General features: G+C 36.1%; 1 protein-coding gene across 2 annotated transcripts in view; it reads left to right on the top strand.

Moving 5' to 3' along the window:
- Positions 1-12,871, top strand: part of VCAM1 (vascular cell adhesion molecule 1) — a 14,496-nt gene extending 1,625 nt beyond the window's left edge. The window contains exons 2-8 of one of the 2 annotated variants that reach the window (XM_085068205.1): positions 115-205; positions 5,646-5,924; positions 6,638-6,955; positions 7,546-7,818; positions 8,457-8,720; positions 9,144-9,410; positions 11,901-12,871. In XM_085068205.1, coding sequence (XP_084924331.1) covers positions 154-205; positions 5,646-5,924; positions 6,638-6,955; positions 7,546-7,818; positions 8,457-8,720; positions 9,144-9,410; positions 11,901-12,061 — 1,614 coding nt within the window. In that variant the 5' untranslated portion in view covers positions 115-153 and the 3' untranslated portion in view covers positions 12,062-12,871. Of the gene's footprint in view, positions 1-114; positions 206-4,745; positions 4,920-5,645; positions 5,925-6,637; positions 6,956-7,545; positions 7,819-8,456; positions 8,721-9,143; positions 9,411-11,900 lie in introns of those variants that run through there. The other variant, XM_085068204.1, reaches the window with a different exon arrangement.

Genomic DNA, 12,871 nt, shown 5'->3' with positions numbered 1-12,871 from the left:
GTGCAGTTATCAGTAGCCTGTCTACGAGAATCCAAGTACTGCATTTCTTATAAGTAGAATGGTCTGTTACAGACCTTGCTGTCATCATTCCCCTTTGTCTTTTTTGGTCTATAGGGATATACCTGTGTCTCGTGACTGAAACTCAGGAAGGACATGGGAAATAGAGAAGTGACTCATCTACAAGTGTATTGGAGAGCTGCTGCTGGTGAGTAATTAAAAAAGCATGGGCAAAAAGTTCTCCACTGATGTCTTGATAAACTTTTGACCATGTGAAATAGTGGCCTTAATAAAGTACACAAGATTTAGTAGTATTGGAATTTCCCGTGGAATGTTGGGGGAATTAAATAACTGGGTCATATTCCTTCTTAAACTTTTTCATTTGACTTTACCTTGCCATATCCTAACTTCTAACTAGCATCTACACATTGACTCAAAGCCCACTCTATTTTTTACTCTGTCCATTTTGAATGTGTTTTGTCTGAGGTTTCTTTTTGTTGTTTTCTTCAGTCAGAACAAACGATTTCGATATATCTTGGTATATTGGAATCAAAATAAATTAGTAAATCTTACTTCAAAATTCCCAAACAGATTTTGAAAACTCTAAGTTTCATGTTTGAATTTGTTATACATTAGATAATATTTCAGGAGGGAAACTTTTTTTGTTACCTATGTCACTATGAAGACAATAGAAGCTCAGCTATCCAAACTAATACAGTTTTGATTTAGAATGCGGTACTTGGCAATTGAAGTATGTGTATTTAAAGGCTATCCAACAGTTTCACTTTTAGATCCAGCATCATTGAAATCATACTTGCATTTTTTATGAAGTAAGATTTGGGATTTCCACAGCTTGTTTTTTGCCAGTAACAAAAGACTAAGATAAAAAGTAGGGACTTTTTTCTCTAGTGGCTTCTATTTATTATTAGATAAACTACTTGTTCTTTCTGAGAAGTGGATAATGCCTCTGAACAGAAGAAAATAAGGAATTAGCTATTTTGTAGTCTATGTAAGTTATCATGTTGCTGTATTATTTTATCTGGCACCTTTGTGGATTCTGGATGCCTTCAGACTAACCAAACAGGAAGTGTCCTAACTGAGAAGCTAGTGCCTGAGAAAGATAATGCAGGAAGTAGATGAATTTATTTTTACATACAGTATTTAAGAAATTCCAGAAAAGGGAAAGAAGAAGATGATAAAACTTTCCTAAGACTTTTTTTTTTTTCCTTCTTGCAATAGATGACAAGTTAGATGTGGAGTACAATTGTGAGGTGTGATGTGGGTTACAGGGTAATGCGTTGGTGTTCTTTTTGTAGTTAGGTACAAAGTTACAATTCCTGAAACAGACACAACCCTTTAAATAGATCTGCATGTAGATCTCATCCTTCCCATCTGGAGATGAAAATTATAGGGAGTCAGTGATGCTCTCCTCCCCCTCTTGGGGCTATACAGAGATTGTATTATTGTCAGGTGGTGAGAAAGCAGGTGGAGGGAGTCAAGAGAAGCAAAGTGTTGGGGAAGCTTTGAGAACCAAAAATCCAGGTGCTCTGAGAAAGGAGACAGGGTATAACCCTTAGAGCAGGCTATTGAGTTGCTGAGAACTGAAAATGTTGAGGCTGGCAGATAATTTCCTGCTGTATTAGCCATGTAGTCAGCAGTATTCATATATATCCTCCAGCATCATGTTTTTAAATCAAGATATGACCATATTAAAGGTACTGCCTTGCATGTGGTATCTGAAGGGCATTCCTTTTTTGCTGATGCATGTAAATTTTCCCTGTGAGATTGGAACTCGTTTGAGTTACAGCACAGTCCTATGGCTCTTTCTTTAGGCATGATCATCCTGTAGAGGTATCAGACACTCTTCACATGGGGTGGAAGCTCTTTATCCCAGCTGCTTCTGTAAGGCATCAGAAACTCTGTAAGAGGCTTTCTTTACTCTGACCTCTAATACACATCCCAAGGATATCTTTCCTGAGATGTGTGAGGGCTGCTGTTTGAATGGGGGACCTAAGCATGGACCTGCTGTAACACCTCTTTGATATGAGGCTGAAGAACTGTTGAGTCGGATTTTGCTGCATCCTCTCACCCAAATGTCAAACCTTCCACAGAAGGGTTCTGACCTCTCAAGCTGATGGGACACCGAGATCTTTAGTAATAAACACATATATTTCTGTGTTGGGGTCCTGTACAGAAGTTATGATTCCAACACTAAGTATTTTTAGCAGAAATCCCAAATTGTGGCTCTAGATGCAGATACAGGAATGAAGTGCCATGAAGAATTTTATTGCTGAAACAGAATATCAAATTAGATGAGTTTTCTTCTACCTTCTTTTTTCTTGAATTTCCTCTGCCAGAAGGATTAGCTCTCTTCACTATAGGTACTTGGCCATAAATCACAAAACCAGTGGTGAGGGTTTTAAGCATCTGAATTCTGCAAAAGGCTTAGCCTTTCAGCTTTCTCCTAGTAGCTTCCATGAGACAGTGCAGTATATTAAAAATGCAGGAAGACAGGTATGGATGTTGGATGTTGGATATGTGATGAATGTTGGATAACTAACATGTAGGATAATATGCATTTTGTTCAAATAGTTCATTCAGATATCAAGAACTTTTTATCTCTTTTGTTTAGAGGAAACTGATAAATGTATTATATTAGTTACCAGAATTGCAGAAGTATGTGTTAAAGGAAATTCTTAGCACAGTTCTGAAATGGTTTCTTTTCTTAATTTCCAGAAAAGTCTGATGTAAATTTTAGTTTCCTGAAGGACACTTCTGTTTTCTGATGCCAGGCCAAAACTCGTGTTCAGTATTTCCAGACTCCCTTTTGCAACACACAATTGTTTTATCTTTGTTTGTCCATCAAAGCCTTAGAAGTCTCTTTTGATTACTAGATCTATTGGAAAACATGTAGTTATATCCCAGTGCTTAATTCTTTCAATCTTTTTTGCATTTAGTAATATTCTTCTAATACTTGTTTCATTCCAGTCATCATTACACTCTGCATGTGTCAAGATTTCTTCCAGTTGATCCTATAATACCTAACTCACTGTGGATGTAGATGCATCCTCTATTTTTACCCTCAGCATCCTCCTCTGCGCTGTTTGAATAAAAAGCTAGATTATCTGAATTCTTCAGGGTCAAGTGCTAAAACTTGCCAGCTGGTCTCTATTTGTTTACAGACAGAACAGACAGTTCTGAAAGAAAGTTGGTGCCCATTTTTCTCTTTTGAGGTTGATGCTAAGGGTAGTAGGAGCAACAATAAAGTACATATTCTTTTTAAAATACATAGAAGCCTCACATTTGAAGCTGGGAAAAGAGAAGGTTTTAAGAAACTTCTTAAATTTTTGGCAGATTTGTACATCCTTTAGTAGCATTTGTAGGCTAACTCTGTTCTTACCTAAATTATCTGAGTTGTATTTGTCTGATCACTCAGTATAGTATTCCCTCTGGTAAGGATCCAACTCAAGTGAAGTTAATGGCAGCTGTCCAGTTTAATTTACTGAGAGCAGGATCAGAGTTATTTCTTATTTCGTGTTATCTGATGAAGGACTTGATTAAGACGTTTCCAGCATGCAGACATGAACTCCTATGTTTAATTTCTTTTCTGTCTAGAAACTGATTTCCCAGAAACAAGGAAATATTGCCCTTTCTCTTTCAGCTTAGCTTCCTATGATTATTTAAGCGGCCCAAGCAGACGAGTTTAATTTCTTGCTTTGCTCTGACTGAGATTTAAATGTAATTATTTGCAACTTAAATGAGCGAGTACACTTTCTTTCAACAAAACTATTTTCTCTGAAGTAAAATCATGTTGTGTAGATACATTGTTCCTATCCTGGATAGCTTTTGTATATTCAGATTTGATAGAAGTACTTCCAGAACAGTACTCTGCTTGTATTTTGTGACACTTAGAAGTGTTTTATTCTTCCTCCTCCTTATTGACCTCCTCCACCTCCTTCTCCGCCTCCTCCTCCTCTTTCTCCTCCTCTAACAAAAAAAAAAAAATATGATGGTGATAATAAAAATAAAATAATATGGTAGAATCCACTGTGGCAATTTAATTGAGTTTTAGTTTTAGTGACTTTTGGTTAGGCATTTCTAGATGCTTCAGATTTCCCTGTTTTATTGCCTTCTGGGTACTTCTTGGATTGTCTTGGAGTGGTTTTCTCATTTTTTATTATTATTATTTTTATTGGGAATATTAGTTCATTCAGTTAATTTGCACACTATGAGCCTGATTCAAGCTGATGAAGTCAGATCTCCAGACTTATGTTATCTGATTTACTTCTTCATTTTTAAAGATCAAAAATACTTAGGAACATGAGTAGTATCACCTCTTAAATTGGTAGCACAGTTTTCAAAGGAAATACCGAGTCATGTAAAGTTATTTACAGAGCTGAGCATTGTTAGAAATGTTCTCAAGACTCAGTCCCAAATAAACATTTTCACTGAAAGCAAATTTGAGTAACTTTTTCATCAGATATAGTTGAATTCAATTACTTGGACTTATGCACATTCTTTCATTTTTCAGTAGTTTGCAGGATCAGATCCGAAACTGATTTTTTAAAATGTGTTGGGCACTGTATTTACAAGTGTTACTATTTATTTTCCTGAGCTTTCACAAAAGCAGCAGAGGGCGCTGAGCCAACGGGCACCAGCCGGTATGGTCTCTTCTTCCCCGCTCTGGATTTCCCCGTCCAGGGATTTCCCACTCCACCCCGAGAGCCTTTATAAAGAGCACGCTGGAGCTCTTGTAATAAACTCTTGCAGAGCAGCAAGATCCCACCGTGCTTCTTCACAGAAAATAGAAAACAAAACCTTTGAATTTACTTTCTTTATCTAGTAACAGCAATTACAAATGTTTAAAGAGATGGGAAGAGCAAGCCAGGTTGTGCTATTAATTTTGTGTGTGTTAAGGACTGGTAAGTTGGTGAAGGTGGGAGTTGGCGGTGCTTGTTTTATTTGTTTTTAACTTTGTTAAGTGTAAACTGACCTAAAATTTACTGTTTGATCTTTATTTCTCTTTGCTCCAGTTACTTTTTCATTTTAGTGAATACAACTGTCAATTAAGTAGTTCTGTCAAAATGTCAGGAAGCTTTCTTTGACATTTACTTTGAGCTTTTCTGTGCTCTGCAATGACTCAGTCGTTTTCCTACTGAGTTTGCTAAAAGACAGTCTAGGAGACAACTGCAGTATATCATTGCATGTTTGATTTTTTTACTGTCATTCCTGACAGTGTCAGTCAAGTTTGGTACTAAATGTCCTGTTCAAAGTGTTTCTGCTGTAGTCTTTGATATCTATCTGCTACCTCTCCCCTCAAATGTTACAAAGTTTTAGGACCACATCCACCTGACAAAAGAAAAAAAAAAATTATATTGTGCCAATGCATTTATTTTCACTGACAGCATCAGGTTTATACCAATTTATACATGAAAACTGTCTGTTAGTCATCTGTCTGTATTGTCTTTGACAAAAATAACTATGTTTATGGGGTGTTTTGGATATGTAAACCACTGTGTGGGCTTTTTTAGTTTAACTTCCACACTACTATAAAGTAATGAATTGAAACATAAAGACCACATGTCACAGGAGAACATGAGAAGAAATAGAAAAAGGTGCTGGATTGATGTATGTTTTCTCTTTTGTAGTTAAGGCTTTTGAAATGGAGATTATACCTGCTGGGAGGATTGTTGCACAGATTGGAGACACACTCACTCTCACATGCAATACTACTGGCTGTGCATCACCAAGTTTTTCCTGGAGAACACAAATGGACAACCCCCTAGGAGGAAAAGTCAGCAACCATGGGACATACTCTACGTTGACTATGAATCCAGTTAGCATTGCGAATTCTCATAGTTATCTGTGTACTGTCATATGTGATGAGAAGCAGAAAAAAGAGAAGAATGTCAAGGTTGAACTTTACTGTAAGTAAAAATGTAAAATTCTCTTTAAGTAGTACATGTTGATAGAATAATCAGTAATTGTTTTAGAAACTGTGGTTACTAGTTAACTTTTAATTCTAGGATAATGAGTCTGTTATAGCTCAACATATACTTCCTTCTAAGATTCCATTATATGTCTGTTCAGGACACCTTCTCAGCCCTTTTCTGCTTAGCTTTCTGCATTGAAGATACTATGTACTGGTATTATTTAGTCTTATTTTTGGTTATTTTTGATAGCCAAAACATACACTGCCTGAATGCATTCACAGAGGTGGGGGAGAAAAAAATCAAAGCCTTTGTAATTTGCTGGGTAGTGATTCAGATGTCTAAACCTACCAGCACAAAAACTAGGATACCACTAGTGTACACATTGCTCTGAATGCCTATATTTAGGCAGCTGTATCACTGCCTAGGTGCCATGCTGAATCTTACTAGATCTTTTGTGATCATATTTCAGCAATTGTACAAACAAAATTCCTGTTAGCATATGAACTGCTTATAAAGGACTGGTAGGTCTTCAGATCAAGATATGTCTTGCAATGAAGTTGATAGAATGCTCATGTTCTCATGAGAATGTCAGAATCTCATGTTCTGAGCACCTCTAAACTCAAGATATTTGTTGTCTGGATCTTGTTCTTACATTGACCCTACTATTAATCTCTGCTGGTCTAAAGAAATTGATTTTGTTCTTCTAGCTTTCCCCAGTGATCCTATCATTGAGATCAGCCCATCCTTAGTTGCTGGAGAACCAGCCACAATCATCTGTAAAATTCCTGATGTGTATCCTTCTGATCACCTGGAAGTTCTCCTAATGAAAGATGAACATATTCTTTATGAAAAATATTTTTATGAAGATGACAGCACACATACAGAGACCAAAATGGTGACATATTCATTTCATCCCATGACTGAAGATATTGGGAAAGAGATTACCTGTGTGGCCAGGTTACCAATTGCTGATATGGATTTTGAACCCAAAGAAAGAAAATCTTCTCAGAAACTTAATGCAAATTGTAAGTATTTTTGTACTAGGGCTTTCCCACAAAGTATGTTAAGTTTTGAGGAATGACTTCACAAAGTGTGTACTATAAAATGTTTGTTATCTGCACTTACTATCTGTATTATTTATGTAGATAATATATTGTATTATGTTGTATTCAGTAGCAGTCACCAAGTCATAAAATATCCACTGTTGATCACAGCAGAAGTTAGGCAGTGCTTCGGTAATTCCTCTCATTCTCTTACTTTGGGCATTCAGGAGGTAGACCAGAAGAAAAATGGCATCACACTGCTAAGTGTTTTCAAAATTGTATTGTATGCTATCATATGCTTAGGAATTCCGATTTTTGTCATAAACAATAATGAGATTAAAAAAAACAGTAAAACAAAAATTGTACACATTTTGGCTTACTCAGCTTTCAAAGCTGCAAGCAAAATGTCTTATTAAGTCTGGGAAAATTGTTCCACTCTGTTGCTGGTACACACATTATTCTTTTTTTTCTTGGTATTCTGTGAAATGTACCTCTAGAAAAGCTAGTGTTAGAGATGTGGATATCATTCTTCATTTACTTACTGATCTTGTCTTCCTTTTGTTCTCTTGCAGTTGGTCCACAAAATACTACCATTACTGCATCTCCAGACAACTCACCAATGGAAGGAAGCTCTCTAAACCTCACTTGTGTGACTCAGAGTAACCCACCACCACAAATAATTTGGAGAAAATATTTGGCTGAAGAAAACATTCAGCATCTGATAAAAAATAATGTTCTTTCTATTCCCCATGTCCATTTCAATGATTCAGGAAGGTACATCTGTGAAGTAATTAATCTGGTAACTAATAAAACAGAGAAAGCAACTGTGGACATTATTATACAAGGTACAAGTCTTCCTGAGTTTCACTCGTATTATGCAGTACCTAACTGGCAGATCTCTGTTAGGTTGGGGGATGCTGAAACACTGAAAATTAGGAAAATATGGAGCATCCTTTATTGCATATTCTGGATTTACCTTCAATTTATGGCTGATCTTTGTGGGCTGTACTTTTTCTTTCTATACTTAATTTTCAGCTAATTCTCTCTGTACTGCTGTTGTGTGTGCACACTTCAATACATTTCCCACAATGCAATGCTCAAAGTCATAAAAGAATCTGAGAAAGTGGTGGGGAGACAGACCCTGTCATTTCCTTGAAATATAATGTATGTAGCAGTTTCACAGGACATCACAGTCTCCTTCTTTGAATTAGTAGTTTTAGTCATTAGTAAGAAATTTAATAGTCATTTAATGGTAAAACTCTTTTGGATGTAATAATTTTATTGTTGTTGTAATATTTTATGATTGGTTGATTGATTGATTGATTAATTGATACTGTTTTGATAGAGCCGAAAGTCTTACATTGAGTCTGGGATCAAAACCAAAATTAAGATATCCTTGAGCAAGCAATTCCTGCTTTCTTAAAACCCTCTCCATCTTTGGTGCCTTTGCATTAGTGTAACAGCCTTTTCTTTTGTCATGCAGGTGCTCCAGTCATTACAAAACTCTCCATTGAACCTTCTGCAACAGTTCAAGAAGGAGAAAATGTTTCCATACAATGTTCTGCTGAAAGTAACCCTCCTCCCAAGATTATTTTAAGGAGAAAATCTGACAATGCTGACATGGGATCTTACAGAGCTAGGAGTATTCTCCTTCCATCTGTGACATTCCAAAATGGAGGAGACTATGAATGTGTAGCAGAAAATAAGTTTGGGAACAGTAAAAGTGAAATAACACTTAATGTGAAATGTAAGTATGTGTAAAGTTTTCCCAGTCATTTAAAAAAAATCAGTTCATTCATCAGTGAGAAATATAATCATCAAATTAAACAAAACCCTGTGAGAACAAAAAATCAACATAGTCCTCTGCTCTTCCCTAAGAAATGAGCAGTGCTGATGAACAAAACAAAGTAATGAAATCTTTAATATAATGACCATTTCAAGTCTGGATCGGAAGGAGTGAGAAACTGATCTACATGGTTAGAAATACTTAGTTAGTGTTTTTAGGCTATGGAGGGTTTGTATGGAAACTCTGATACTGTGTGTTCTACATTTTTTTGAGAATGAAAAAGAAATTAGCTTTGGGAGGGTAATAGTCTGGCATCCAATTGGGCTTGTTGGACCCATCTCTAAAAAATCCAGTGATGATTAACTCTAGGACTCTTCCTTTCAGATGGACCAAAGAATACAATGATCACTGTTTTCCCTACTGCTGTTGTTAAAGAAGGAGAAACTGTGACAATGAAATGTACTAGTTCTGGTAATCCAGCTCCTGTGATCTCTTGGAAGAAGAAGACGGCCACCGGAGAGTCTGAGAAAATTTCTAAAAATGCAACTTTAACTATACCGGACTTGAAAAGTCAAGATCTGGGGCTTTATGAATGTGAAGCTTATAATCAGTATGGCAAGGAAGAAAAAGCTGTGAAATTATATGTTCAAGGTTTGTAGAACAAGACAGATAACAAGTTTTTTGGTTTATGAATTTTAGATCCAGATCTTCTTTGTGAAGGATGAGGTAATTCTGTCTTTGATGTCAATGGAGTTAATAGGCGGCCCTAATATCACTAAGTAATTTAGGAAGCTTTAAACAATGAAGCGTGAAGTTTACCTCAGTACATATAGCTTATGAAAAATTCATATGTCAACTGGGCTTCCATCGCTCCTTCCAACTGTATGGATGTATGAGTGAGGTAAAGAAGGTATGCAGTGCCTGTATTTCCTTCTAAATAGGTCTCACTGGAAATCTGCATACAAAAGATTCAAGGAGATAGTACAGGCTGAAACTGCTCTGTGGAAGCATTGTATTACAGCCCCTTGCTTCTTCCCTAAGTTATAGCTCTGTTTCCTGCTCTTGAAAGCTGCATTTAAACTGCAAGAAATGCTGATTCCTCAACTTAGATGCAATGATACTGAAGTTTCATTTTCAATATTAATCAGACTTCTCTGCTTTAGCTCTGATGCTTCTGCCTATTGCATAGCAACAGTGTATTTCTTAGGGATCACTTCTGCCACCAATTCAGCTCTCTTCCCTGTTCTTTACTATTTTTATAGCTGCACCAAAAAATACACTTTTATTTTCCACTTCAAGCAAAGCGAAACAAGGACAAAGTGTTACCATTCCTTGCATATCTGCAGATGTTACATCTCTTAGGAGTATTCTGCAAAAGGAAGTCAGTGATGGGTTCACACCACTTGAAAGGGTAGATGGCAAATATACCAGAGACAGGGCTCAGCTAAGGGACAAAGGAAAATACACAGGCACACCTTTAATGAGCCAGGAGAGCAGCTGCAGCACATGCTACTTATGACAAAGGTTAGTTAATATAACTGCTGTACAGAGTTCATATTAGGATTTGTTTTACACAGATAGAGTGACATCTTCAGTTTCATTAAGAATGAATTGTCTTTAAAAAATCTAAGATAAGTTGCACAGATTCTTGTCATAAATGATAGGGTCTTATTGAAAACTTCTGTCCAAAATGATAGATGCACAAAACAATTGCTGCTTCAGAATTTTTCATATTTCTGCTTCCATCTTTTGAAAACAGGATGTAAAATTGCAGAACCTAGTGAAAAAAAGTACAATTCTAGGACTCCTTCCACTGCCTTTTCTGTTTCTCTTCTGTTGAAAGAGAACATCTGCCTCTGGTTTGTTGGTCTGTGCCTTTTCATGAGCTCAAATGAATAAACAGTGAATTTGAAAAACAAAAAGAAGAGGTTCTATATGATGTAAAAGTTATGCAACATACTCCATCAGTTGATAAAATGTTCTTTTTGCCAGCTGCTGTTGGCTTCAGTATGTGAAGGATAGCTGGTGACAGAGCAGTGTCTAAAGCTGTGTGCTCAACTATTACAGTGGGCCCATTATCTAGATTAGTTTTTCGCATGTAAAAGCTGCTGATGCCTTATGAGTTTTTGCTTCTGTTTGTTGCTAAATCCTACCTTGCATTTCTTTTCAGTTCCTTCCCAAAATATTACTGTGTTAGTATAGCCATCAGAAAATGCTTGAGACGGAGAAAATATCACTATTACATGTAGCACATACACCCTAAAAGATGGTCCTGAAAAAAATCCCATCAAGAGAAATTATTCTGCCATCAGTGAATGGAACCTTTATCCTCTACAATGTCACCAAATATTATACAAGCATATATTTGGTTTATATCTTCAGTAAGGTTGGAACAACATTACAGTGATTGAGATAGCTGTTGTAAGTAGGTAGGTCTATTGCCTTAAACCTATTTTGTTTCTACTTTCTACTGATTTTTGTGTCAAGGTGAGTAAAACTAATTCATGGCTGATCCTTGTGTGACAGTACTGCAGTTAACCTAAAAAAAAACCCCTCACTTGAAATCAGACCAAACAAGCTGGCCAGAATAAGCTGTATTTAACCTCCTTTCAGTGTGGAAGTAATTGTCTCTCTTACCTGAGTTAGTGTGGTAGCTTTAAGGATATAGGGCCAGAAAAAGGTAGAACCTGGCTGCATTTCTGTCCACATGTATGAACAGTGAGACTAAAGCAGGAAAAGTTCTTTTTCACAAAAATATCTAAAGATTGGGCTTTTAAAATATGGTCTTCCCCTTGAAGGATGAAGGAAGTTGAAACGTACCCAAATGTTTCCTGGGGAAAATACTTGGTATTCTTCTTGTATTCTTCATTAATTTAAAGGTATTCTTCAGTGTAGATATCAGATAGGTTTGAACTTGCATAGCAAATTCAAGACCAAGATAGTGGCTAGGAACGAAAGTATGTAATGTGAAGTTACTAAAGAAAAAAGTGTAAGGAAAACACAAAAAATGTGCTTTGTGCATTAAAACAGAAATATGTTCCAAATAAAGGTCATTAATAACACCAGTTTTACAGTGGTGTACATGCACCTGTTTCAAAAAATATTTACATAATTTTCTTCTCCTTTTGTCTCCATTTTCAGCAAGATTGGAAGAACCAGATCAGATGATTCAGTTTATTATTGCATTCTCATCTGTAGCAGCAGTAGCGGTACCTGGAGTTGCAATTTTGATCTACGTGTCAAGGCAAGCAAAGATCAATGGATCCTACAGTCTTATAAAAGCACTCAGGTTGAAAGTGTGATTGTGTGAATATGTCTTTTTGGTAATAATCAAATTTATTTATTGCTGTGACTGGTTCCACTCTTCTGTGACATATGGTAACAAGTGACTTAAGAACAGCACCATGTGATAGCAGATGGATTTTTTCTCATGTTTTGATAAGGGTTTTGGTATTTAAATTAAAAGAAGAGCTAGAATTCTGGCCTAGAAATTGGTAAATCCCTTCTGTGTTGAAGCATGCTGAACAAAGAGTTCTGTGAAGAACTATGTTTGTACATAGTGTATAATTTGTGTTATAAATATGTTCAACTAAATATCAGTTTATAAAACTGAAGTCTTATTGCAACTGTACAGAGAAATTTTGTTAATTCAAAGATATAAATCAATATTGCTTGAGCTGATCAGGTGATTTTTATTTTGTGTTACTCTGCAGCATGAATGTTTTTTATATAATTTGTTTGGTTGTGGTAATGTTTGGAAAATGTTCTCTTTTCACTGATATTGCCATAAACTCTGTACCTTCAATTAAGTTACACAATCACTGGGCTATGCATTTCTAACTAATTTAAACTAATTTAAGACCTTGAGGTTCATTTGTAAAACATTTTGCTTTAAATATTATTCAAAAAACATCTGGGGTTATAATCTAGCAAGTTCTAGGACTGCTAAGGTATTTTTGTAGGCTGTAATCGTTCTCAAATCAATGCCAGAATTCCGTTATTTTGTGATGAGCCAAATCGGACCCTTCTTGTAAAATATAAGCTGTTTGTAAATATGCTTTTTACAGATTTCCACTGCAAAATAAAACTACCAGTAGATTTCTTTGACTAAA

This window comes from Lichenostomus cassidix, chromosome 8 (genome assembly GCF_008360975.1).
Source record: "Lichenostomus cassidix isolate B80296 chromosome 8, HeHo_3.0, whole genome shotgun sequence".
Taxonomy (NCBI): domain Eukaryota; kingdom Metazoa; phylum Chordata; class Aves; order Passeriformes; family Meliphagidae; genus Lichenostomus; species Lichenostomus cassidix.
Note: the sequence above shows the minus strand (reverse complement) of the source record. Positions and strands in the feature narration are given on the sequence as shown.